Source organism: Lepus europaeus, chromosome 1, assembly GCF_033115175.1.
Source record: "Lepus europaeus isolate LE1 chromosome 1, mLepTim1.pri, whole genome shotgun sequence".
NCBI lineage: Eukaryota > Metazoa > Chordata > Mammalia > Lagomorpha > Leporidae > Lepus > Lepus europaeus.
Window position 1 is genome coordinate 129,326,106 of NC_084827.1, and position 27,685 is coordinate 129,353,790.

Sequence of the window (27,685 nt, forward strand, 5' to 3'; positions counted from 1 at the left end):
ACAGACTTGTGTGGTGAAACCACATGTAGTAACAAATACAAAACCATAAAAAATAATTTTGGATTTTCTAAATCACTGTTTACTCCACTAGCACAGATAATCAAACTTGGTTTTCATTTTCTTAAAGAGGTTCTTATGATACCTCTGTTTCCCACAAAATATTCCCTTTAGGCATCATTATTATGCCTTATACTACAAAGGTGGCTTGCAATGTTCAAAAGGGAAGTTGAATACATTTGATCTTAGCTAAAAGACCGAGAAGGAATTAAAGCAGTTGAAAATAAGATTACTAACTAGTTTAGAGGTTCTGTGACATGTTCAAAGTTGTCAGAAATGGAAAATCATGTTATTTGATTATAAGTGTATATGATAATTATAGATTTATAATTGAAAATAGAAATTGAGATATGACTAGAGAGGTGAGAAGGAATGAATATTTTCGAAGAATCTTTTCAAGAATACAATGAATATATCAGTAGTGCAAGGGTAGGGAGTGAAAATTCAAAGACCATAATTTTGCCTACTCATCATTTTTACAAATCAAACTAAGGCAATATCCTGTCTTCTTTTTTTTGACAGGTAGAGTTATAGACAGTGAAAGAGAGAGACAGAACGGTCTTCCTTCCATTGGTTCACCCCCTAAATGGCTGCTGCGCTGATTCAAAGCCAGGAGCCAGGTGCCTCCTCCTGGTCTCCCATGCAGATGCAGGGGCCCAAGCACTTGGGCTATCTTCCACTGCCCTCCAGGGCCACAGCAGAGAGCTGGACTGGAAGAGGAGCAACCGGGAATAGTACCCAGTGCCCATATGGGATGCCAGTGCCACAGGCAGAGGATTAACCAAGTGAGCCATGGTGCCAGCGCCTGTCTACTTTTTATTCTTGAACCTATGTGTAATTAGATTTCTTTAGGATCTACTACCTACGATTTTTAAAAAAAAGAATATTTAAAAGACATAGTTTTATTCATATATATATATATAGAGAGAGAGAGAGAGAGAGAGTCAAAGCGAGCAAGCTTCCATGCACTGGTTCACTCTCCAAATGTCCATAAAGGTCGGGTGTGTGCCAGGCTGAATCCAGGAACCTGGAGCTTCTTCCAGATCTCCCAGTGGGTGGTAGGGGCTCAAGGACTCAGGCCATCTTTTTTTCAGGCAATAAGCAAGGAGCTGAATCAGAAGTGAATGAGCAGCTGGGCCTCAAAATGACACTGCAGCTTAACCCTCTGAGCCACAGCACTGGCCCCCTAACTAGGATTTTTTTTTTAATTATCATTTCTACTTCTACCACAAAAATTCCAAGATAAATAACAAAAAATAGAAGGTAATTGAACTATTTTGCAATATAAAGTTTAAGAAAAAGGAAACTATTTAGACTTTCTTCTTTTTGGAGTAACATATAATAATATGAACTCAGTGTAAATGAAATGATAGACAATAAGTATGATTTTTATTCATTTCTTTTTAAAATATTACATAAATACAAGTAAATGGCATTGAAGATACTATTTATATTGTAACTGAAAATCATAAGAAAATAGCTGTATCTCAATAGAACTACAGGAAAATGATTGAAACATTTGCTTTTAATATTTGTTGTACCTTATATTTCAGGCCGTTTGCAGAAATTCATTTCAGAATATAAGAAAACCTGATATCACCAAGGTAGAGCTTTTAAAAGATGTTCACTGCAAAAGAGATCTTATCACTCGTTTAGTAGCTCACGATATTGATCATGGAGATTCAGAAAGTACCATAGGAGACGTCATTTCTGATGAAGATGAAATTGTTTTAGGAGAGGTTATTGGACAAGAAGAATGCATACGTGAACTAAGTGAATGTCAAGTGAAAGAAGTCATGAAGACGCCAGCAAGCAAAGCGGCTTCTCCCAAAACAACAGTAAGCACAGGCAGCCTGAAAAGGTTTTTAGCACTCAGCAAATGCTGTCAGCCTACATACAGTGCAAACATAGAAAGTATTGAAGCCATCTCAAATCTGAGAATAGAATCTAATGAGACACAAGTTAAAAGAGCTGTTGCTAAGCTTGACATGGCCACAACAAAAATCTTGACTGAAACAAACACTTCTAGGGAGAAAAAGTTACAATGTAAGGTAAGTGAGAAATATGGCTGTCAGTGACAAGATTAGAGAGATTCACAAATCCTGTTCAAGAATGTACCTTGATTAGGCAGAAAATACTAAAATGGATTAATTTTCCTTCTTAGCCTAGTGATATTTACAGCATAAGTAAAACAATTTACATATGCAATCATAAAACTCAATTAAAAGGAAAGCAGGTAATAGGAAGAAACCTAGATTAATTAGAACTCCAAGGAAAAAAGGAAATGGAAACAAGTTAAAAGAAATGCAAGCTAATAATTTAAAATAATTGATTCAGTCCTTTTTGTATGTTGGCTAGTAAGTTCTCATTTATATCCATGGGAAAGGACCCTAAGGTTGGCTGAGGTAGGTAGAAGCTTAAAAACATCCTTAGAAATTCAGATTCGGCTGGCGCCATGGCTCAACTGGCTAATCCTCCACCTAGCGGTGCCGGCACACCGGGTTCTAGTCCTGGTCAGGGCACCAGATTCTGTCCCGGTTGCCCCTCTTCCAGGCCAGCTCTCTGCTATGGCCAGGGAGTGCAGTGGAGGATGGCCCAAGTGCTTGGGCCCTGCACCCCATGGGAGACCAGGAGAAGCACCTGGCTCCTGCCTTCAGATCAGCACGGTGCACTGTCCGTAGCGGCCATTGGAGGGTGAACCAATGGCAAAAGGAAGACCTTTCTCTCTGTCTCTCTCTCTCTCACTACCCACTCTGCCTGTCAAAAAAGAAAGAAAGAAAGAAAGAAAGAAAGAAAGAAAGAAAGAAAGAAAGAAAGAAAGAAAGAAAGAAGAAAGAAAGAAATTCAGATTGTCTGAGTTTGAATCCTGATATTTAATAAATACATGATCTTTGGGCAAGTTACATAGCCAGCTTTTTCTTTAAACATATTTTATCCAACTTTACAAAATTTCACATTAATAAAAACATTTTAACTGTAACCCTTATAAACATCTATTAAACACCACTATAAACATCTATTAAACACCCTCAAATGATGATCTGATCCTCAACGACCCTTGAGGTTTATCCTTGTCCAAAAATCTGTATCGCATGTGTATTTTTGGTGAATATATAATTTAGGATTTCCTGATAGGACGGTTCTCTTGATTACACATTTCATAATTGCTTGAAAGCTTAGATGAATGATAGTAAAAGAACAAATAAAACTCCACTCAGTTTAAAAGCACACATGAGGAGTTGTGGTAAAGTGGTTAAAGCCTCTGCAATGCAATGTCAGCATCCCATGTGAACACCAGTTCAAGTCCCAGATGCTCCACTTCCAATCCAGCTGCCTGCTAATGTGCCTGGGATAGCAGTGGTAGATGGCCCAAGAGCTTGGACACCTGCACACACATGGGAGATCAAGAAGAAGCTCCAGGCTCCTGGCTTAGTTCTGACCTGACCTAGGCTGTTGCCAGGGAGTAAACCAGCAAATGGAAGATTCATATTTCTCTCTCTCTCTCTCTCTCTCTCTCTCTCTCTCTCTCTTTCTCTCTCTGTCTCCCTCTCTCTCCGTCTCTCTGAAACTCTTTCAAATAATTAAAATACATCTTTCTAGAAAAAACAAAGCACACATGACCTCCCAACAAATATATTAGAATTTGTGATAATATGATTGACCTGGCATGCTTCTGAATTGATGAGAGTTTTATCTGTATCATTCTTTTTTATATAAATATGATCTTAAATATTTTTAAAGCTTAGAAATGGAAAATTATATTCTCCACTTCTTAATTTAGTGTATTTGTACTGAGCCATTTCAAAAGAATTATATTTGGAAGATATATTTTAATATCAATTATAGGATTCATCCATCTTTTATGAAATCTCTAAAACTTTGTCTCATTAACCTGTAGACTACAAAATATGCCCACAGATGAGAATGTACATATCAAGCCCTATTTGGTATAATACATGATTTGCATTTTTCTTTCCAGAAGGAAGAAAGGGTTCTTGTTGCCGAACCAACACATTACTTACTACATAGAATTATGAGTTCATCTTCATACAACCAAGAAGATTTCATTTCAACTGTCAGGTATATGAAAATAAACTAATATTGATGTAGAAATCTGAGATGAAAGCAATGCTTAAGGGAAGGATAGTGCCCATGGCAAAAGTGTAATTGAGCAAGTATTCAAAGTAAGTTTTCCCTCAATTCTTATTCTTACCTCCTTTGCCTCAGCACTATGGATAATTCCTAAGTGTCATATTATTAATCTGTTTCACCATTTCTAGTTACCTGGCTCGCTCATCATTGTTTTACAACTTCTGTCTATTGTATCGGTGTCTTGGATCAAGTATTTGTCAGTAATTTTTTAACCAAAGAGATAGGCATTTGGTCAACCATATGATATGCACTATTTGCACAAAAATATTCCTGCTTAGCCCCCTTATGTGAGCTAAGTTTTCCACTATATAGCACTGCCTAAAAGAGCAATACAATAAAGAGGGAGAAACATAAGTTGGAGCATTTAGAGATGAATTATAGGAATCAGTAATGGTTGATGTGAACTTTTACATATGAATAGCATTTACAAAAGAGGAAGACAATATAACTTTGCATGACCATAAGATCAATGTGTGGACTGTATGTGTAATGCAGCCATCTCTCTATTGTTTACATCAATGAAACAGACAGGAGCACAGAAAATGCTGACTAAGTATAAAGTTAGACAAAGATAGTATGTAGAAGTTTCAGGCCATTATTTTCTCCTGGGGGGGAAAAAAAACTATAAATTGTCTATAAACTGTAAACATATATAAGCTGCTTTTATATTATCGACATTATATAGAAACAATCTAGAAAGCAGTCAAATATCTACAGCAATGAAAAGTAACATTAAAGAAAATGTTACATTGAAAATGGTAAACAATTGTTTTGGATGTTTACTTAATTCTTACTGTATCTCTCCCAGCACATCATAGCACATTTCAAAGGGATGTGCCCGATTCATAGTATCTTCCCTCAGGAGGGGAAAAGCAGAATGGAACCTCTTTTTGTAGTATTTTGGAATGCATACGGGCTGTCTAAGGACATTATTTTTGTCTCACCTGATGAGTAGCTCAAAGTGACAATGGTGACATAGCTGGATATAAGCCTGGAATGCACAGACTAGAGTTGATAGGTGCCAAAACACATGAAAACATGAGAAAGAATTCATACCCATAGAAATATCTGGAATGAGATTAAGATAAGTGAAATATAATATGAAGGCGTTTTGAAAAGCATATGGGGATAATAGAGTTTCAAAATAAGTTTATTTTGAGGCCAGAACATTGATATTCATGATGTTTGCATAGTAATCATTTCCATTAACTTTTTGAAGATATCTGCATGGATTTCCAAAAGTGTTACATCAGAACAAAATTATCTTTAGAAATTAAAATATATTTTTTAAAAATATTATCTTTTAAACATTAAAATTATCTTTTAAATCCATTTTCCATGAACTCTTTCAAGATCCCTCATAGAATTTTTTATCCAAGGCCTTGAAAAGAAGTAGGGTAAGACTGTTTGAGAAAATGAGTTATTTAGTCCTGAAGAATTGAACTTAGAAAAGCAACTTATACACATAGGCTCAGGAAAATAATATCTGCCAATAAAAGACCTGGAAAGATCTTAAGGCTCTAATTTAGACTATGCCCAAGGCCAAGGGTTCCACTAATTAATAAAGGTCTTATATATCAAACTTCAGAAATTAGAAGATTTATTTATTTTACTTTCTAAATTTCAACAGAAGATCACTAGGCATTTGGAAAAACAGGGAAATATGACCCACTCAAGGAAATACCAAGAAATGTCCCTGAAGAAACCCATGAATTGAACACACATGATTATGGCTTCAATTAAACTTTTGACTATGATGTAAATCAAAAATTAAGGAAGAGGGGCTGCACTATGGCATAGGAAGTTAAGCTGCTGCCTGTAGTGCCAGCCAGCATCCTCTATGGGTGCCAGTTCAAGACCAGTCTGCTCCACTTTCAATTCAGCTCCCTACTAATGTGCCTGGGTAAGCAGCACAGGATGCCCCAGCTCTTCAGACACCTGCACCCACGTGCTAGACCCATAAGAAGCTCCTGGTTGCTAGCATGGGCCTTGCCCAGCCCTGGCCATTGCAGTCATTTGGGAAGTGAACCAATGGTTTAAGTCTCTCTCTCTCTCTCTCTCTCTCTCTCTCTTTCTCTTTCTCCCTCTCCTCCCCACCCCATAACTCCACCTTTCAAGTAAATAAAATATATCTTAAAAAATTTAAGCAAAGAAGGAGAAAGTAAGGAAAGAAAGAAAAGAAAACAAAAAGAAAATGAGCAGAAGGGAGGAAAGGAAGCATCATTATATTCTTAGTATTATAAATGTGAACTACATTGATTTTGTTCTCTGTGTATTAATATCACACTAACATGAGAATTGATGGAAAAGAAAGATGATACCAAGGATAAAATATGTCACTGGAGTTGCAGAACACTTAGCTTTGTGTGTTGCCTGAACCCTTGCATTCTTAGTCCAAAAATAAAAAATAAAAATCACCTGAAATTTTTTACCTCTAGTTATATATCTGGTTAATATTTAAATGAAGCACATGTTTTCAAAAAATAAAGTTGAAACTTTGAAGGGAAAAATTCTCAGTGACAGAGTTGGGGAAGCATTCAGGTGAGGGAACACATCAAGAAGCTGGGAAAATGCTGCCTCTGCAGTTGGTGTGGAAACTCTGCTCTTTCACCTCTGACAACCTGCTTTATGCATATTTCCCATTTGGGTGTTCTTCAGGCACATTTAAAATAAACTGACAATGCAAGCAAAGCACTTTCCTGAGTTCTATGAGTCTTCTATTCAGAAGTATAAGTTGTATGATACCCCATTTGTGAATGGCCTCTAAATGGTGGCAGTTTTAGCCAGGGGTCTGTGATAACTTCACATGAGGTCAGAACTGAAATGCTGGAGTCTTAATTGATATTGGAGAATTGGTATAGAAAAAGTACATGTATTGGAAATAACCATCATATTTGGAGTCAGGACTGGTATCAGAAAATATATTACAAGAATATTTATTCAAGTACTTCATTTAAATCTAGTGACTTTCTATTTTAAATAGATTACCCGTATTATAGTTGATTACCTTCTGAAGGTTTTTGACAAGGCAAAATTAGAGAAATTATATGAGATTTGTAAGGGATACTTGAAGACACTGAGTTTTGAGGAAGGATCTAAGAGAATAAAAGAACTAGATAAAAGCCATAGCAGTGTTTAAGGGAAAAGGCAGAAATAGAAGCTTGAGATAGCATATCATTTGGGCATTCCCATGCATTCTTCTTTACTACTGTGAAACAATGCCAAGATCTTCTTTATATACTTTGGAAAACATTGAGGAACTTCTAAAAACAGCTGGAAAAGATATTTTTAAAAATACATCCAGTAAACTTAAGCACAACCATATAAAATGTTTTTAGTTTCTTTCTACCAACAAGTTTAAAACATGATACACAGATTCAGGTCACACAAATTAAAATGTATCTTTGATTGATTTTAGCAGCTTAAATTTATGGACAATCTTATCTATAAGCCATTTAAAATAAAACTCTTAATAAAATTTCCTATGTGGACATACAATATGTACACACATATAACATAGCATAATAGACCAATATAGCAATTTTAATAATAGCTTTTAAAATCTTTAACTCTTTTGGTAGATTGCCAATTAATTTGAATTGCTTTTTGTTTTTAGATTACTTTAACACATTGCTTTAACAGAGCATCAGAGTTTAATTCTATGTCAAAGAGAAATTGAGCTTCCTGTGATCTTTTGCTGTGAGGTTTCCTTCCTTTACCTTCTTTCATATTGGTGACCATGTTTCTGTGTTTCTGTGTGTAACACATCTTTAAGCATCTTTTGCAGGGCAGGATGAGTGGCAACAAATTCTTTCAGTTTCTGTTTGCTATGAAAAGTCTTAATGTCACCTTCATTCACAAATGAGAGCTTTGCAGGATATAATATTCTGGGCTGGCAGTTTTTCTCTCTTAGTACCTGGGCTATATCTCGCCATTCCCTTCTAGCTTGTAGGGTTTCTGATGAGAAGTCTGCTGTGAGTCTAATTGGAGATCCTCTGAGAGTAATCTGACGTTTCACTCTTGCACCTTTTAGATTCTTTTCTTTATGTTTCACTGTGGTGAGTTTGATTACAATGTGTTGTGGTGAGGATCTCTTTTGGTCATGTTTATTAGGGGTTCTATAAGCTTCCTGTACTAAGATGCCTCTGTCCTTCTCCAAACCTGGGAAATTTTCTGCTAGTATCTCACTGAAAATGCCTTCTAATCCTTTCTTCCTCTCCATGCCTTCAGGAACTCCTAGAACCCGAATATTAGGTTTTTTAATAGTATCCTGTAGATTCCCGACAATATTTTTTAGATTTCTAATTTCTTCTTCTTTTCTTTGGTTTGCCTGTTTCCTTTCCTGCTCTCTGTCTTCTAAGTCTGATATTCTCTCTTCTGCTTCGCCCATTCTGTTTTTAAGGCTCTCTAATGTGTTTGTCATTTGATCTATTGAGTTCTTCATTTCATTGTGGTTTTTTGTCACTATCATAGTTTCATGTTCTACTAGTTGTTTCATTTCATTTTGATTCCTCCTTAATATTTCATTTTCATGAGAGAGATTTTCTATCTTGTCCATTAAGGATTTCTGTAGTTCAAGAATTTGTTTTTGAGAACTTCTTAATGTTCTTATCAATTTTTTGAGATCCGCTTCTTGCATTTCTTCGATCTCATCATCTTCATAATCTTGAATTGGGGTGTCTTTTTCATTTGGGGGCGTCATAGTGTCTTCCTTGTTCTTGTTACCTCGGTTTTTGCATTTGTTGTATGGCATGTTGGAGATATTTGGTTTCTTCACTGTGGTGTTTTTTCTTGTTACACTATGGCTCTATTTTAAATGGACTGTCTGCTTTCGGTGGAGCCTTAGAGGCTTGAGATAAGTGTGGCCTGAGAGCTCTGTTTGGTTCCTCAGGGTTGAGGGTGTGTCAAAGATGACACTCCCAGGTTAGGCGTGGTAAATCTCTCTCTCTTTTTTTTTTTTTTTGATTCAAAAGGGAAGTAATTCCGCACAGCTGAACGTAATTGGAGGTAGTTAGCAGGCGAATGATATACCCACAGGAGCCAGAGATAGGAAGCTCTTTCCCAAGGACCACACAGGGAATCTCTGCTGCCCTCGGTGTGGGCTCCAATTCTCCTGCAGTCTCCCACTGGATTGCCAAGTTAGATCCTAATCTCCTGTTATTTCACCCTTCCCCCCAGAGTCAGGTTTTTCTGCTAGGCTCAGGGCTGGTGCAGACCTGAGGTCGCCCTGCTTATGACGTATGTCCAAAATGGCGCCTGCTCTTTGTCTTGCTCGCCTTTGAGAGGTGAGCGGAGAGAGAGAAACTTGTGTCTGTATCGGTCACTTTTTTTATTTTTTTCCTCTCTCTCTTCTAGTTAGCCTGGTGAACTTTTCCCCACGGAGTTTCAAGCCTCGTTCCCTCTAGTCTCCTCTTTCTGCTTGCCCGCTGGTGTCTCGGGCTATTGAGGTTTGGCTCACCTCGCGTTCCAGCGCTGGTGCGTTGAGTCTGCCGCTGGTGTCCCGAACTTGGGCTCCCACGCTCTCCACGCAGGTCCACTGTGAATCACTAGTTCCGGAAGAGTTTCTGCTGCTGTTTCTTCCCCTACTCTTCCTTGACCCTGCAGTATCTCCACTTTTATTAACCTGTGTGTCTTGCTGAACTATCAAAGTGCTCCCTTCCTATTCCGATTATAAAGGAATCTGTAGGACGCACAATTTAATCTTTAGACCTTATAAAAGAGATGGCTAACATTTTTCTGTAATAGCATAGCCAAAATAAGAACTTAAATAATAATCTCATAGCTAGATTCACTTTGCCATCAGCGAAGTATACAGTAAGTAGAAAAAACCTCCCTTTCAGACCAAAGGGAAAGAAAGTTTTAAAGTGAGAATATAATTTTCCTCATGGGCATTGTCTACCTTAGAAAAACTACTACAGAACATGCCTGTGAATAGAGACTTGTAGTTCAGGCCACCGAAGATTAGAGATGGGACATGGGCACTCCCTTGACTTGCATCCTCTGGTCTGCTTTAACACAAACCAGGAGGAAAAGAAAGCTAGGCATCAGAAGCAATGGGTGGCAGGCCTATTAATGGCTGATCTGTACAGTGATCTGCCCTCAAGGAGACCCAACAGGCCAGTCCACTGCAGTGGCTTTCAATGTGGTAAGCCTGGGCTTCAGCAGAAGTCAGCTTGTGAAGAGCCCTGGCAGCTCTGCCAAGAGTTGGATCACTGGAAATGGACCTGCCCTGGAGTCGAAGGATGCCCAGGTCAGAGCCACAGATCTTATTGGCTCTAAGATGAAAAGCCCTTCACTCAGCCCAGCTTCCAAAGTGACCACTGCAGCTGAGGGGATGGCCAAGTAGGGTCAACAACACTGCAGGCAGAACTGTAAATTTCTTGTTAGAGATGCCACCTGCCTTTACCTGGCCAGCTCTCCTCCCAGGCCAGCCAAGTAATGAAAGTCAACAGAGTGCCTTCCCCTAGGAGGTTCACACCTCCCTTAGGATATACCCCATGTGAAGAGATAGATAGGTCTGGGCCTCTTAACTTACAAGGCCTAAAGCCCAATAGATTATTATCAAGCCCTTTCTATCAGGTTCTATTTGCCTCTCAATCAGAAAACTTAATTGTAGCTTAGACAGCACCTTTCTTAGCTCCTCTAATAATGACTCTGTCCTTTGTTCTAGACCCTGTCTAGTCCACTTGCGCCTCATTCCTTTGTAATCATAACCTCTACTCTACCACCAATGGCTCTACTCCCAACCTGTGTGTACTGATGGTCCTCTTCCCCACTTAATGCTGTATAATTGTTCAAACCTGGTAAATGCCACTCTTAGGATCATTGGTTACTATCCTCACTCTGTCTTTTATGACCTTGTCTAAATATGATCAGAGTCGGCAAACTTGGAAGGCTTCCATAGCCTTGGCAACTCATGACGACAGCCTAGGGTGGTTACTGGTACCATAAACTAGAGTGTCAATTTGTTGGGTCAACAACAGGAGCCACTGTGCACTTGCTCCTCACGTGGGATCTCTGTCCTTAATGTGTTGTACATTGTGATTTAATGCTATAACTAGTACTCAAACAGTATGTTTCACTTTGTGTTTCTATGTGGGTGCAAACTGTTGAAATCTTTATACTAAATTGATCTTCTGTATATAGAGAGTACTGAAAATGAATCTTGATGTGAATGGAAGGGGAGAGGGAGCGGGAGAGGGGAGGGTTGTGGGTGGGAGGGAAGTTATGGGAGGGGGAAGCCATTGTAATCCATAAGCTGTACACTGGAAATTTATATTCATTAAATAAAAGTTAAAAAAAAATACATCCATCTAGCCAGTGCCATGGCTCAATAGGCTAATCCTCCACCTGCAGCACCGGCACACCAGGTTCTAGTCCCAGTTGGGGTGCCGGATTCTGTCCCAGTTGCCTCTCTTCCAGTCCAGCTCTCTGCTGTGGCCCAGGAGTGGAGGATGGCCTAAGTCCTTGGGCCCTGCATTCGCATGGGAGACCAAGAGAAGCACCTGGCTCCTGGCTTCGGATCAGCACAGTGCACAGGCCACAGCGCGCCAGCCACAGCAGCCATTGGGGGGTGAACCAATAGAAAAGGAAGACCTTTATCTCTGTCTCTGTCTCTCACTGTCCACTCTGCCTGTCCAAAAAAAAAAAATACATCCATCTGTGAAAGAGATAACAGTGCTTCCATGTTTATTGCAGCACTATTCATAACAGCCAAGAAATAGAAACAACTTAAATCTCCATATAGTGATGAGTGGATTAAAAAAATTTGGTACATACCTACAATGGAATACTACTCAATCATAAAAAGGATGCAACCATGTCCTTTGCAACAAGGTGGATGGAAATGGATGTCAATATGTTAAGTGTATGAATAAACAAAGTACAAAAAGACAAACATCACACAATCTCACCCAAATGTGAAGTATAATCAACAGTGATCTGATAGAAGTTAAATGTATAATGGCCATTACCTGAGAATGGAGAGGAAAAAGAAGAGGGCAAGATGGGGAAAGGTTGATTAACCATTACTTAGTTATAGTTAGATATAATAAATTTACTCTTGGTAATACTAGTGTACTGTATATTTCTGTACTTAAAAGCTAGATGATATGATTTTGGATGTTTACACTATAATGAAATGTTAAATACTTGAAAAGATAAATATATTGTCACTTACTGAATATTATATAATGTATACATATAGCAAAACAAAATAGAATATCCCTTAAATATGCATATTTTTATGGTACTGTTAATTTTAATTTAAAAAGATATTTACTGCTTAAAGATAGCTTCTTTAAGTAAGTTCTATAGGAAAACATAAGCTATGAGAATATCAACAAAAGAAATGATAAGCACAGAGCCAAGAGCTAAAGAATACAATAATGGAACTGAAAGATTCAGTAGATAGTTTCACTTGCAAATGTGGACAGAGAGAAGAAAGTATATGAACTTCAAGTCATTCACTTGAAATTAACAAATCTGAGATGCAAAATTAAGTAAGAGGAATAGCAGAGAGAGGCTAAGGAGATTTTGGAGACACCACAAAGCAGACCAATGTATGTATTATGTGATTACATGATTACAAGAAGACTTTGAGAAGCCAACAGAGATATTTTGGAGGAAAAGCAGGCTGAAAACTCCATTTGAAGACCTGGATTTACAAAAACAAGAAAACAGGAAGGCCAGTAAATTCCAAATAGAATAGACAGAAAATAATCACTCCAAGACCTTTTGTAATTGAATTGTCAGAAGACAGAAAAAAAGCAGAAAGAGGACTTATCATGTGCAAGGACTCTTAAGATTATCAGTGAATCTTAACCTAAATTTTGAAAGCCAAGGGAGAGTAAGATGTTATATTTAAAGAGCTAAACGTAAAACAAAAACACTTCAAAGAACAATTATATCCAGGAAAAAAAAGTCCTTCAAAAGTTAGAGATTAGGACATCCCAAAGCAAAAAAAAAAAAAAAAAATGCCTAAGAGAATTCATTGACACTTTGACCCACCTTACAAGAAATGATAAAGAATGTTATTCAAGGTCGGAGTAAGATGGTGACAAAGCTTCAGTAATCCCCCACAAAGTTAACAATTTGAGCAGCTATATATATATTGTGACATCAGGCCATCCTCACAAGAACCAAGGATGTCAGATAAAAGCCTCCAGTGCCTGGTTTGGTGTCATAAGAAAACACATTGAAGAAGTCAGGAAGGAAAGAGTTGCCAAATCACTCATTCCCCAGGTGGACATGGGAGACACTTCGTACTAGGGAGAGTGAAAGGGAATAAAGTCCACACCTTAGACTTAAACTAATTCTCAGGCCTTTTATGGTGAAACCTGGAGTAAGACAAAGCCCCACGGCCTCTGCCTCTAGACCAATACCGGAGCACCTAGGCTTTGTCAAAGAGACTACCTCCTTCACATTCCCTAATCTGTAACAGATCACACTAAAAGGCCTTGACACTGGGGAGTAAGGTGAGGAAACTCTATTAAGACTTTGCCTTCACAGCTCAGAATCACCATCAGATAGAGCCCTGTGCCCTGGTGGGATGGAATCATTTTGGTCTCTCTCATGTCCAGCATCACACAGGCCTGACATATACTCTGAAACTGCACTGAGCCCTGTTGTGAGATTCAAGTATGACTGAACTTAATGTTGTCCTGAGCAAACAAAGGACTACTTCTACCACCCCACCCCAATCTCTGGGAGACAGAAAAGCAGAACAACCACTACAGGGAATAGAGTGGGAAAGTGAACTTAGGACTTTTCCTTGAAGTTTAAAACCAAGTCTAGCACTGTGAGACCCAGGAGAAGATAAAGCCCAAAAGTCTCTATCACAAGGCGAAGCTCATAGACATCAGGTAGAGATATACACCTTGGTGGAATGGATGAATGCTTTATTCTTCATCATCCCAGCCTCTTGCAGCATAGATGAGATGTGCATCTGCATAGGGCCTTGTAGCTATGAGTCTCAGTTGCGACCCAGCTTAGTATTTGTCTAGGTTGCCAAGAGACTGGTTTCATCACCCCTCCACCAACTGTGGGCAAACAAACAAAGAAAGCGATTCAAAGCAATGGAGAGTAGGTCACCAAAGTAAACACAACTTTGTGTCTTGAAAATGATAAAATATTGCTGGGCAGATACTAATGATTATTGTCCTCAGGTCAGGGCCAGCTGATGAAACCACCGGACATGCTCTTGGTCCAAGTGGATGTCTGTGATCCCAGTCAATTGGACTTACTATGGTCCAGCATCAACTAAGCTTGGCTGCAACAACCTCAGGCTGCAGGTCCATCTCAGCAGCAGGCAGCACACAAAGTCAGCCTTGGCACAACCTTAAGCTGTCCTGGTTTGCAAAGCTATTGGTAACAAATATGATCTAGCACTGCAGATTGAATGACCACAGGACTAATTAATTCATTTCTTAGACAACCTCAGGCAATATAACATGTGAAAATAATTGCTTGAATGGAAAAGATATATGGTATGAAAATAGTGTATAGAATCCTGGAACTGGCAATAGGGGAAAACTCTAGAAGTGCTATGAAGCTTTATCTCTGCCAATATGTGTACCTGAATGGACCCCCTTGTCTCCAGAACAGTGTTCCCATAACCCTAAGTACAGTGAACTGAAGGCTGGCCCTCCCGTGATCCTCAATCCTGCCCAAAAGGCTGCTACCAAAATCCTCTCATTTGATAAAGATGTAATTGGTGCTATCCATACTGTGAAAAAGAAGTAGGGAGCATAGCTATATAGGAGTCGATTTTTGTATGCAATTTAATGTGTTAACCATTTAAAGAATATTTTCAAATTTTAGAATGTTACATGTAATTCCTCTGGTAATGACAAAGTATCTATCAAATATACATTTTACAAATTTGAATGGATTCAAACAGTTACCAAGAACATCAACTAACACAAAAAAATAGTAGAGGAGAAAATGAAAACTTACAAAAGTAAGTTATTTCCTATCAGTAATTAATTGATGTGTAAATGGATTAGCAATTTTAAGTCAAAAGATACAGATGAAAGCATATAATTTAACAAGAGATTCAAGTGTATTTTTGCCGCAAGATACTCACTTTATATTAAGAACATCAATTGATTGAAAGTGAAAGAATGAAAAAAGAACACAAATAAAAATGAGAAGTAAGCAAAGGCAGCTGTATTAATATTAGAAAAACTAAACTGTAAGTGAAAAATTACTACAAGGAAAAAACAATGTAATGATAAAGGAATAATTTATCAAATATGTATAATAATTATAAACATATATACAACACTAGAGATTCAAAATATTCACAGTAAATACAGGTAGAATTGAAGAGAGAAATAAATAACTGTTCAATAACATTATCAGTAAGTATTATATGTAAACAACATTATTGACCAATTTAACCTAATACACATATACAGAACACTCCATGTAACAACAGTAGATTCCAATTTTTTAGAGTGCACCTGAAAAATTCTTAGGATACACAATATCTTGGGCCACAAAATGAGTCTTAGTAAATTTGCAAAGTTTGAAATAATGCAAAGTATTTTACCATTCACAACATAAGGAAACTAGAAATCAAAAGCAGAAGGAAAACTGAAAAACCAGAAATAATTAGGAATTAAATGGCATATGATTTTTTTAAAAACTTTTATTTAATGAATATAAATTTCCAAAGTACAGCTTATGGATTACAGTGTCTCCCCCCCCGCCATAACTTCCCTTCCACCCGCAACCCTCCCCTTTCCCACTCCCTCTCCCCTTCCATTCACATCAAGGTTCATTTTCAATTCTCTTTATATACAGATCAGTTTAGTATATATTAAGTAAAGGTTTCAACCGTTTGCACCCACATAGAAACACAAAGTGAAAAATACTGTTGGAGTACTAGTTATAGCATTAAATCACAATGTACAGCACATTAAGGACAGAGATCCTACATGAGATTTTTAAAAAAAATTGATTAATTTTCTATGCAATTTCCAATTTAAAACCAAGGGTTTTTTTTTTTTTTCATTTTCAATTATCTTTATCAGTATATACTAAGTAAAGATTTCATCAGTTTGCACCCACACAGAAACACAAAGTGTAAAAATACTGTTTCAGTACTAGTTATAGCATTACTTCACATTAGACAACACATTAAGGACAGATCCCACATGAGACGTAAGTACACAGTGACTCCTGTTGCTGACTTAACAATTTGGCACTCTTGTTTATGGCGTCAGTAATCTCCCTAGGCTCTAGTCATGAGTTGCCAAGGCTATGGAAGCTTTTAGGGTTCACGGACTTCGATCTTATTCTGACAGGGTCATAGTCAAAGTGGAAGTTCTCTCCTCCCTTCAGAGAAAGGTACCTCCTTCTTCAATGGCCCCGTTCTTTCCACTGGGATCTCACTCACAGAGATCTTTCATTTAGGTCTTTTTCTTTTTTTCCAGAGTGTCTTGGCTTTCCATGCCTAAAATACTCTCATGGGCTCTTCAGCCAGATCCGATTCTGAGGCCAGAGTGCTATTTAGGATATCTGCCATACTATGAGTCTGCTGTGTATCCTGCTTCCCATGTTGGATCATTCTCTCCCTTTTTGATTCTATCAGTTAGTACTAGCAGACACTAGTCTTGTTTGTGTGATCCCTTTGACTCTTAGACCTATCAGAGTCATCAATTGTGAACTGAAGTTGATCACTTGGACTAGTGAGATGGTATTGGTACATGCCACCTTGATGGGATTGTTATTCTTAAGTAAAGGATCTAGGCAGTAATCATAAGAAATTTATAAATTATTTGAGATGAGTGAATATTAAATTTAAAAAATGAAATATTAAATTGAAACATAATGTAAAAAGCTCCCATATCTAAACAACAATTAAAAAAACCCAACTAAAAATGTGCAAAAGAATAGCCATTTCTTCAAAGAAGGTATAAAATAGTTAATAAGCACATGAAAAGATGTTAAACATCATTAAACATTAGAGCAATGTAAATTAAACTCACAATAAAGTACTGTAAATCTATTAGGATAGCTATATCAAAAACTGGAGGGAAATTGAAAGAAGGAAAGAGGAAGGGAGGGATGAAGGAAAAAGGAAAGTAGCAAAAGAAAGGAAAGGAAAGCAGAGAAGAGAGGGGAGAGGAAGGTAAGAGAGGAAAGGAAGGAAGAAAGGAAGGAAGGAAGGAAAGAAGGGAGGGAGGGAGGGAGGGAGGGAGGGAGGAAATAACACTGGTAATGATGTATAGCAATGGAAATCTGGTGGGAATATAAAATGTTGCACACAGTGTGGAAAATCCTTTGGAGTTTTCTCTAAAAGCTAAACATAGAATTAGAATATGATACAATATTTTAATTTGAGTATATGTCTAAAATAATCAAAGGCAGGAACTGGAACAGATATTTGTACACTCATGTTATAGTATTATTCACAATAGACAAATAATGAAAGCATCCTACACATCCATTGATGGATGGGTGGATAAACAATACGTGTTATCTGCATCCTATAGATTAAGCCTTAAAAAAGAAGGAAATTCCAACACATGATACAATGTGAACATTGAACACTTTATATTATGCTAATGGGACGTTAGACACAGAAAACAAATATTCCATGATTCTACTCATATGTTATGCCTCAAGTAGTAGTAGTCATAGAATCAGAAAGGATAGAGGGTTTGTTTCCAGGTGAAAGGGAAAAGGAAAATGAGGGAAAGGGGATGTTAGTATTCAATGGGTTTGGAGTTACAAATAGGTAAGATGTAAGGATACTGGGAATGGATAGTGGTGATGGTTGCATAACAATGTGAATGTTCTAAAGCCACAGAATTATTCACCTAAAAATAGTGATGAGGATAATTTTATATAACTTTAATCATAATTTTAACTGGGAAAATTAGATTAGAAATCATTTTTATTCCATTTGAAATTTCAGCAATATACTTTTACAGATTTGCTTCCAAATGAAGACTGGGTATTATTTCACTTAACCTGTAATTTCTTCATTTATTATATACACAGGAAGTGATGTCATTTTTCTTTTGTTTCAGTGAGACTGAAGATTATAACCCAGATCCCAGTGCTACAATATTAGAAGGTTGGATTCTTTCTTCTTTATTTAAATTATAGAGTAGTTAAAATGTTTACAAAAATGACTTTTTTGGTTTTCAAATAAATTTAATTTTTTTCCTGTGAATTTATTTACTTTTGGAAAGTGACCCAATATTACATCATTCAGGTGTGAAATCAGGCCAAATACTTTGCCTTATCTGAGTTGGTATTAAAAGTTTACTAACAATTTTATAGGGCTGGCGCTGTGGCATAGCAGGTAAAGCCGCTGCCTATGGTGCCGGCATCCCATATTGGCATCACTTCAAGTCCAGGCTGCTCCACTGCCCATCCAGCTCTGGGTATGGCCATGGGAAAGCAGCAGAAGATGACCCAAGTCCTTAGGCCCCTGGACCTAAGGGATACTTGGAAGAAGCTCCTGGTTCCTGGTTTCTGATCACTGCAGCTCCAGCCATTGCAGCCATATGGGGAGTGAACCACCAGATGGAAGACTTCTCTTTCTGTCTCTGTCTCTCTAACTCTGCTTTTCAAATAAATAAATAAATATTTTTTTAAAAAAAGTTCAATAACAATTTTAAAATCAAGTACCTGAGGTACTATGAATGTATATTTTCTCTGCTCCTGTGTGACAATAAGGATATGTTTTCATTATAGTCCATATATCAGCCAGAACTCATGCCTCTCTGATTTGATTAATTTTTCTTTGATTAGTCACACTTCCTTCAGAGATGAGGAAACTTTTTCCTGTCAAGGAAAATTTGGATATTTATAACATGAATCACATCCCATACAAAATCATCAACTTAAAAAGTAGACAGCTATACCTTTATTGAATTTTTTAAAGATTTATTTATTTATTTATTTATTTGAAAGGCAGAGTTACAGAGAGGCAGATGCAGAGAGACAGAGAAGTCTTCCACCTGCTGGTTCATTTCCCAGATGGCTGCAACAGCCCTAGCTGTGCCATTCTGAAGCCAGGAGCCAGGAGCTTCTTCTGGGTCTCCCATATGGGTGCAGGGGCCCAAGGATTTGGCCATCTTCCACCACTTTCCCATGCTATAATGGAGAGTTGGATCAGAAGTGGAGCAGCTGGGACTAGAATGGGTGCCTATATGGGATGCCAGCACTGCAGGCAGCAGCTTTACCCACTACACCACAGCGCCAGCCCCAATTTATTGAATTTTAATGTTTTCCTTCAGTTTCCGTGGTAGGGTCAGGTGTTTTTATTGGCCTTATATAGCCTACCTCTGCATGCCATTACCCTACCAAAATGTAAAAACAGCCTCTTAAAACTAAATTTATTTGCCCACATTAAAATCTGGCTGCAATGGACCTTCTTCCCTTTCTCCCTCTCTTCCTACTTTCCCTCCTTCCTTCCTACCCTTTTCTTCTTTCCATTTTGAAAATCTCTGTACTGGCTCCTTAAGATGTTTGTTAGGAGTTTCTAGTCATCTGTTGATTACTCAGAGTACTAATGTGATTCTTCTAACAATGACAGCATGTGTAAGAAGAAGGGTGGCATGTTTACTATAACATGGCCTTGAACTCCAAACCACAGTTTTATCATGGCTATTTCAAACATGCAACCCATCCAGGGAACATTTCCCCTCAACTTAGAAACCATTTTAAGGTAATTCACAAAACAATAGTAAGTATACCAGAATTTCCATGAACATATAACCATTAGGTGTCAGAGCAATCACTAATATGACTTCTGAATTATGAAACCATACTCTGTTATACAGACAGAAACTGCCTATGACCACCCTCCTCATCTGATGGATAAACTTAAGATGAGGTTGAAAAAGTGATGAGTCCAATATTATTATACTTGAAAATGATCTAGTTTGGATCTCAAGTCTCCTGCCACCACCAGTGTTTTGTTTTCTTTTATTCAATTGTGTTGCAGTGATCATGCTTATTTCTTATATCCTTCAGGATATTGTAACTGTCCAATTATTCATTCGTTTGAAGATTTACTATTACCTTTAAGTTATAAGACTACATACACATATTAGTCTGACAGTTATTTCTGTCATAGAATTTGCATTTTAACTTGGGGTGGGAAGACAAACGATGAGAACAAAATCCCAATTTACTGTACTGGCTTACAAAAGCCTACATACATCACCTGGGTATCACCCTAGCCCCTATGACTTCTCTCACCTTCTCCTCTGTTTCTCTCTGTGGTTCACTCCACTCCCGCTTAATTTGCCTCCTAGTTATTCCTTAGATATTCCAGACATTTATGGCCTTTGCAGTTGCCAGTCCATCCTGTAAGTACTTCCTCCAGTAACTGCATTGCGAAGTCTTCATTTTCAAATCTTGACTCAAATGTCATTTCTCAGTGACATCTTCTCTGAACACCTTCCCTGAAAGTGCAACTTGTTTCCCATCATGACATTACATATCACTGCTTTTACCATATCTTTTCCCTTGGTACTTTCCTGGCAGACTGCATATTCGAACTACGTGTTTTTTGAGTCTCCTCTAGAATTTAAGATCCATGAAGATAGATTTTTATATCTGTTATCAACTGTATCCCCCAAAGCTTAAAATAGTCTATGGCATATAGTAAATGGAGGCATTTAGTGAATAGCACAGGGGGAGAGCACAAGTGTTGTTTGGTTATGTTGATACTGAAGTATCCTTTAGGTATTAAAGTTAAAGTGTAACATAAGTAATTGGATATTTAAGTCTGGAGTTTACTAGGAAGGTCTATGCTAGATTCCTAGTTCTTAAATATGATTTTACAGTCACTCCAAGTGTCAAGAATTTGTCTGTGCCTCTTCACCAATACTACTTGGAGTTTTATGCCCATTTAGTCTAGAAACATGAAAAAAAAAAAACTGTTTGGACTGACATAACTGGTAGTAAATCAAATGTCCTTGGTTGTGTAAAAGCAAAACTCTATGTTCTACCATATAAAGTAGATTCCAGTACTATAGAATATTGTTAACCAACAATAAAATCTTAGCAATTTTTTCAGATTTTTTTTCAGTAATCAATCACTATACCTTCATATTTGAGTTACCTAATGTTCTCCTATTGCTTAGTTTCTAGAATCTACATTAGCCCAAAGAATAACTCAAAGAGTGAATTATTATGATTGTAAGGAGTGCATGTGTACAAAATTTGTCATTTTTCATATATGTTTTACTGTATCCCTTGTGAAATAAACAATTTACATTCTACATATCAGGAAATTGATAATCAGAGAAGTTATAATTAATTTGTCAATGTTCACATAGTTCTAAGCAGTAAAATTAAGACTCGAATGCAAGTTATCTGACTCCTCAGTAGGGAGTAAGTAGGTATGGACAAAGACTGATAAGAGTTGGAATCTCTTAGGAATCATCTACAGTGTAACCTCTTATTTTAAGGTAAATAAACAGTCCCCTAGAAATGGGATGATTGTGCATAGAATATGTAGCTAATAATGTATACCACTTGCCTTTCCTACCATATCACACTTTGTCTTTTATAATTTCTAAGTGAAAAGTTAACATATTCCCAGGAGTTTCACTTATTTCAGCTTCACCCTCATTGTATATACCTTAAAAAATAATCACTTCTCAAAATGTCCATTTTGAGATTCGATGATTATTTACAGGTGTCTCTTCTGTTGAGAAACAGCGTTTTTTTTTTTTTCCTTCATACTTTTTGTTGAACTATTTTATTTAGTGTAGGGTTAACCTTACGATCATTAAGTAAACTAAAAATAGATCTCTGTAAAAATTAAGAATGGGAATGGGAGAGGGAGGAGAAAGAAGGTTTGGAATGTGAGTGGGAGGGAAGAAGTATCACTACATTCCTAAATCTGTACATTTGAAATACATGAAACGTAATTTAAATAAATTTTTTAAAAAATAATAATTACTTCTTCTATGACTAAATTACATGATTCTTTGGTGAAAAAAAATCAGAGTTGTATCAACTAGTATATATACCTCAGAAAAAGACTCCTTCTTTCTACCTCCACAGAAAGTTGTCGGGAACAAAAGCCAGAGAATGCAAGCAGTGTTAAGGTAAATATTTTTCAGTAGTCTCTAGTTGGTATACACTGAAGTCCAGTTGAAAATCGTATAATTTGAAAAGTGCAAAGACTATGTGCTATGATTTAAGGAATTTCAGGAAACACTTCTTCTTCTTCTTTTTTTTTTTTTTAACAATTGTTTCACATCCAAATCTCTTCTACTAACTGAGGCTTGTGCTTGGTACCTAAAAATCCCTTAATAAAAATTCTCAACTTAAACTTAAATATGAATTATGTCTTGAGGTACACAAAGTAAACCACTGATTCTCTTCAGTACTCAAATACAGTTCGACTCATTAGCTCTGTTACTCTAGGCTCTGGAGAAAAGCTTATAGTGAGGAAGTTTATTGGCCCTCCCTAGGGCAGAGTAGACACAACTGAAGGACTTGGTGGATGTCGGGGAGGAACATTAACTTCAGAGATGGAGAGAAGTGGCTTACAGAAAGTGAATTCTAATCTCATATCCCTAAGAACACATTCATTAGTTTTGTAAAATGCTCTCCTACGCTCCACTGCAAGCCAAAGAAAGTTCCTTTTCCTTAATCCGTATCAGAAAGTTCCCAATAAGGAATGAATCTTCAGAACCTCTTCTCTGTTTTTATTACATTGTTTCTTGTTTCAATTTAATCACATTCCAAGCAGGTCCTCGCACCTCCGTTAAACAATATCCATCAATTATTCAGCTATTTCTCATATCATAATATAGCACAATGTTGAGAATTAATTTGTAAAATTCTCTCATACTTAAGATGATTGCCACTTTACAAAGATACTGGCTTAGTTCTCCACTCAACCTAATCTTCTTTTGTGAATGTAAACATCTACTTAATAGTCTCAGCTACTCTTAGACAATAACTTCCAAAAATAACATGCACAAAAGGCTTTGGAACATAAAATATAGGCTTTTGTAAAAAGATTATTTATTTGTAAGGCATAGTTACAGAGAGAGGGAAGGGCAGAGAGACAGAGAGAGACAGAAATCTTCCATCCTCTGAGTCACTCCCAAAATAGCCTCAATGGCTGGGGCTGTGCAGGGCAAAGCCAGGAGCCAGAAGCTCATCATCATGATCTCCCCGATGGGTAACAGAGTTCCAAGGGTTTGGGATACCTGTCACTGCTTTCCCAGGCATATTAGCAGGGAGATGGCTTGAAAGTAGAGCAGACAAGAATGGAACTGGCACCCATATGGGATGCTGGTGTTGCATGTGGTGACTTAACCCACTGTGCTGCAATGCTGTCCCCTAAACTATAGTCTTTTTTTTTTTAGATTATTTATTTATTTGAAAAGCAGAGTTACAGAGAGGCAGAGGCAGAAAGAGAAGGAGAGAGATGTCTTCCATCTGCTGCTTCACTCCCCAAATGGCCACAACAGCCAGAGCTGGGCCTATCCACAGCCAGGAGCCTGAATCTTCTTCCAGATCTCCCACATGGGTGCAGGGGCCCAAGGACTTAGGCCAACTTCTACTGCTTTCCCAGGCCATAGCAGAGAGCTGAATCAGGAGTGGAGCAGCCAGGACTCAAGCTGGCACCCATATGGGATGCCGGCACTGTAGGCAGTGGCTTTACCCGCTATGCCACTGTGCAGGCCCCTAAATAATAGTCTCAGTAGTGGTGCAATCACAAGGCTATTCAAAAAATTTTTATAGAGTCTGAAAACTGAAACTGCAGGAAACAACTTCCCCAGAACGTAGCGTACTTTAAGGATGATTGCTTGCTTAAACCAACCAACCAACAAACAAAAATCAGTCTTCTCCAGAGGATTTTAATAATATCAAGAATCTCATGAATTGTTAAAATTGCCCAGGGCACAATGTAAAGTTACTCAACATACAAAGAACAAAGACATTATCTATAAATTTCAAGGAAAAGAACAAGAGAAGTCAAGTCCATGACAAACAAAATTTTGAAATTGTCAAAAACAAAATAATTGAAGTTGTCTTAACAGTATAACAGTGCTACATTAAAATGGGCAAATGTTCTTAAGTTAAAAAAAAAAAAACAAGAAAACAAACAAAAAAAAGTGTAAGTATATCTACTTATTCCAGGTACAGGGTAGCATCTGCCCTATTTAGATTAGGGATTCTCAGTTCTAATTCTCCCATATTAGTGTCTTTTGGGGTGTATATTTTTCCAGATTTATTTATTTATTTGAAAGTCAGATTTACAGAGAAGGGTGAGAAAAAGAAAGTGATTTTCCATCTGCTGGTTCACTACCCAGATGGCCACAACACCCAGGCTGGGCCAGTCTGAAGCCAGGAGCCAGGAGCTTCATCCTGGTCTCCACCATGGTTAGCAGGGGCCTAAACAATTGGGCCATCTTCTGCTTCTTTTCCCAGGCCGTTAGCTGGGAACTGGATCAGAAGTAGAGCAACTGGGACTCTACCCAGCACCCATATAAGAGTATGTTTTTTAAAAAAATCAGAATCCCCCACTTCATGGATTCCAATTAAACTGGTATGGACTCAAGGTATTCATACTTCTTAACTTATATGTTCACAGATAACTGTATTGTATAGCCACTGTTGAGAACCAGCACTTTAGATTATCTGTGCCCCATTTTATTCCTAGAGTATCTTATTTTCAATATTTTTATATGTAAACTGCCTTAGGTCCTCCTGGAGGAACTATCATAAAACTCTCATAATAACACTTTTTACAAGATTTATACACCAGACATTTTTCTCGTGTGACATGTATTTACACTGTATGTCACTGATTATTCACTTTATTTTAAAACTGATAACATTATAGAATAGCCGCACAATAACCAAACCACCTTTTCCAAACTATTATGTCTTTCTAGTATAGTTTCTGCTTCTACATTCAAAGAAGTTATAAAAGTCAGAAAGAAAGGTAGGAGGACAGAGGGATGCAAGGAGGAAGGGAATATCATATGCTCTTAGACTTGTATGTATAAATCATGTTGAATTTGTCAAAAATTAATTAAAATTAAAATAAGTGAAATCATAAAAAAGGAAATCACACACACACACAACACACATACACACACAGTCTACAGAGTAAAGCAAGTATCTAAGCCATGTCCCCAGGACTTCTAGGTCAAAACAATTACTTTATTGCTCCAGTCTACACAATAGCTAATGTTTCCATGAAAGGAAACAAAGAATTGTGAAGCTAACATCCTTTTTCCTTCTCCCCTATCATTGTATCTTTTATTTCCAAAAGGATTTGTAGCTTCTTCCAATTCAGCCTAAGTGGAAAAGGGACAATAGAGCTGACATCTTTCATGGGTTAATGTGACCGAGCCTTTAGCCATGATTTTGTGATAAAGGCCTACATTGATGACCAGAGACAATCCTATTTATTATAATTGGCAAAAATTATAAGCCTAAGTTTCACAAAAGAATTATTTGAGGCATAAGACCACAGATATCATGTATGTAAGATGCTTTAATGGTTGTATTCACCCTTTGACAATTTCCAGGTATATCTAGCATTTAGTGTTCAATAAAAGACTCAATATGTCAATTTGCCTTGACAGTTCATTACCATCTTCGAAGGAACCAATGATGTTATTGGCAATATGTATTCCTCAAAGGAAGCCATTTCAGGTATGAAATACACTACCATTTTAACAACTAGTATACTAAAGTTCCCAGTTATTTTGAGCTTAAAATCATTGTTCAGTTTCCCTCCCCAAATGAGTAACTCTTTCCTTACGTGTTATCAATATAGTACTGAAATTCTTATTAATTAGTGTTCTTATTATTTATATAAAAATCTTTCAGTTTAATAAGCAGTTTTCATTAGTTTCATGCACAAGGGACAACAGATAATGTACTAACTTTTATTACATTGCAACTATCCACATTTTATTAAATGAGAAAAATATGAATAATTAAGGAGAAAAATGGCAGTAGGCTATCCAAGGTCATCCCCCAGCCACAAGCTGCAAAACTATGATTCAAACACAGATCTGCCTGTTTGCAAAGACTTATACTCATTCAACGTCATCCTAATTTGCATACTCAGTTACTTCCAGGAGCAAGGTGAGCATTATAAACAAGAACAGCAGGTTGAGTAGGAGTCTGTGTCTCACTGGGGGTGTATGTTCCATCTGAAGGAGGGAGCTGCTACTCTCCTTCTCTCCCTAGCATTTCAGATTGTTGTCAGGGTCTTCCAATTCAAATATTGCCCTTTTTCAAAAGAAAATGAATGTAAATATTTTGCATAAAAATTCCTGATTTTTGAATATCATGTATAATATTTAATAAAATGTTTTTCTTAGTCCCAATCTTTTCTTAGTCCTAATCTTAGTAGATTTTTGTGTCTTTTCACAGCTTAATCATGGAGTATCAGAAAAGTATATACATGTTCATATCTGTATTTACATGTCAAATAGTAGGCTTGTTAAAGGGAGGTATGATCTTCTCTGTGTCCTGAATAAATGGTCAAGAAAACAAGTGAATCCATATTGAGACTGATTATCTGTATTTTCCTATCTATATTTTCATATCTGAGATGACAAAAATTATTTGCAGTCAACAAATTTAACCAAAGTAGCTGAGAATTACAACAGTTTTAATGTACTTAAATTTTCACATCAGATTCTGAAATAGACATTCTCACTGGATAGAGTTGAAAGTTACTTTCCCTTTTAGCTCATCATGCATTCTCAGAATATTTTGCTGGAAAATTAAAAACTGGACTTTGCACCCTGACTATAGAATCTCAAGGTGAAATGAGCGTGATGATGCCATACAAGTCAGAAAGCCTAGACCCTATTCGCAGTCTGGCTACTTTTGACTCCTATGACCTTAGGAAGGGGATGTGACCTCAACAAGCTTCAGAGCCCCTAAATGAAGATATGATTCTCCTTGCTTCCTTCATAGGAGCTTAATGGATCAAGTAAAGTAAATTTTATGAATGTTCTTAAAATCCCACAGACTATTTTATGAATATCATAAAATATCATCAATGCCCTGATGTGACTTCCTCAATTAAAATGCCTTTTTGCTTTGATTACAGAAACTCCCAAACCCAATGTTTCCAAACAAGGATCTAATATGTTGGCAAAAGTATCTTCAGTTCTTTCAAAGGTGTTTTCCCGACCTAACACTGACATTTCTAAATCTTCCTCACCATCTAACCAGAACAAGTAATGAAACTTCTATGCTTCATATAAGTATGCTTACTTCCTTTAGAAAATAAAATATTTTTAAAGCATAACATGGTGTCCTGTAATTTTTACAGTACTGAAAATAACATCAATAGAAAATGTAAAAGGTACCTTTTAAAATAATGGCTTAATATATTACTTTGATCATCATTTTGGTATTAGAAGATGTTAAACACCAGAATTACCTATGTCTCATGAGAGAAAATGACTGAAAATATAAGCAGTAAACCAGGCAACTC

At 37.1% G+C, this 27,685-nt stretch overlaps 1 protein-coding gene across 1 annotated transcript in view; it reads left to right on the top strand.

Annotated features, from left to right (window-relative positions):
* Positions 1-27,429, top strand: part of FSIP2 (fibrous sheath interacting protein 2) — a 110,079-nt gene extending 82,650 nt beyond the window's left edge. Inside the window, exons 19-24 of the mRNA XM_062196542.1 lie at positions 1,611-2,108; positions 4,037-4,137; positions 18,252-18,298; positions 22,255-22,298; positions 25,809-25,878; positions 27,296-27,429. Coding sequence (XP_062052526.1) covers positions 1,611-2,108; positions 4,037-4,137; positions 18,252-18,298; positions 22,255-22,298; positions 25,809-25,878; positions 27,296-27,429 — 894 coding nt within the window. The remainder of the gene's footprint in view (positions 1-1,610; positions 2,109-4,036; positions 4,138-18,251; positions 18,299-22,254; positions 22,299-25,808; positions 25,879-27,295) is intronic.
* Positions 27,430-27,685: the final 256 nt, after the last annotated feature.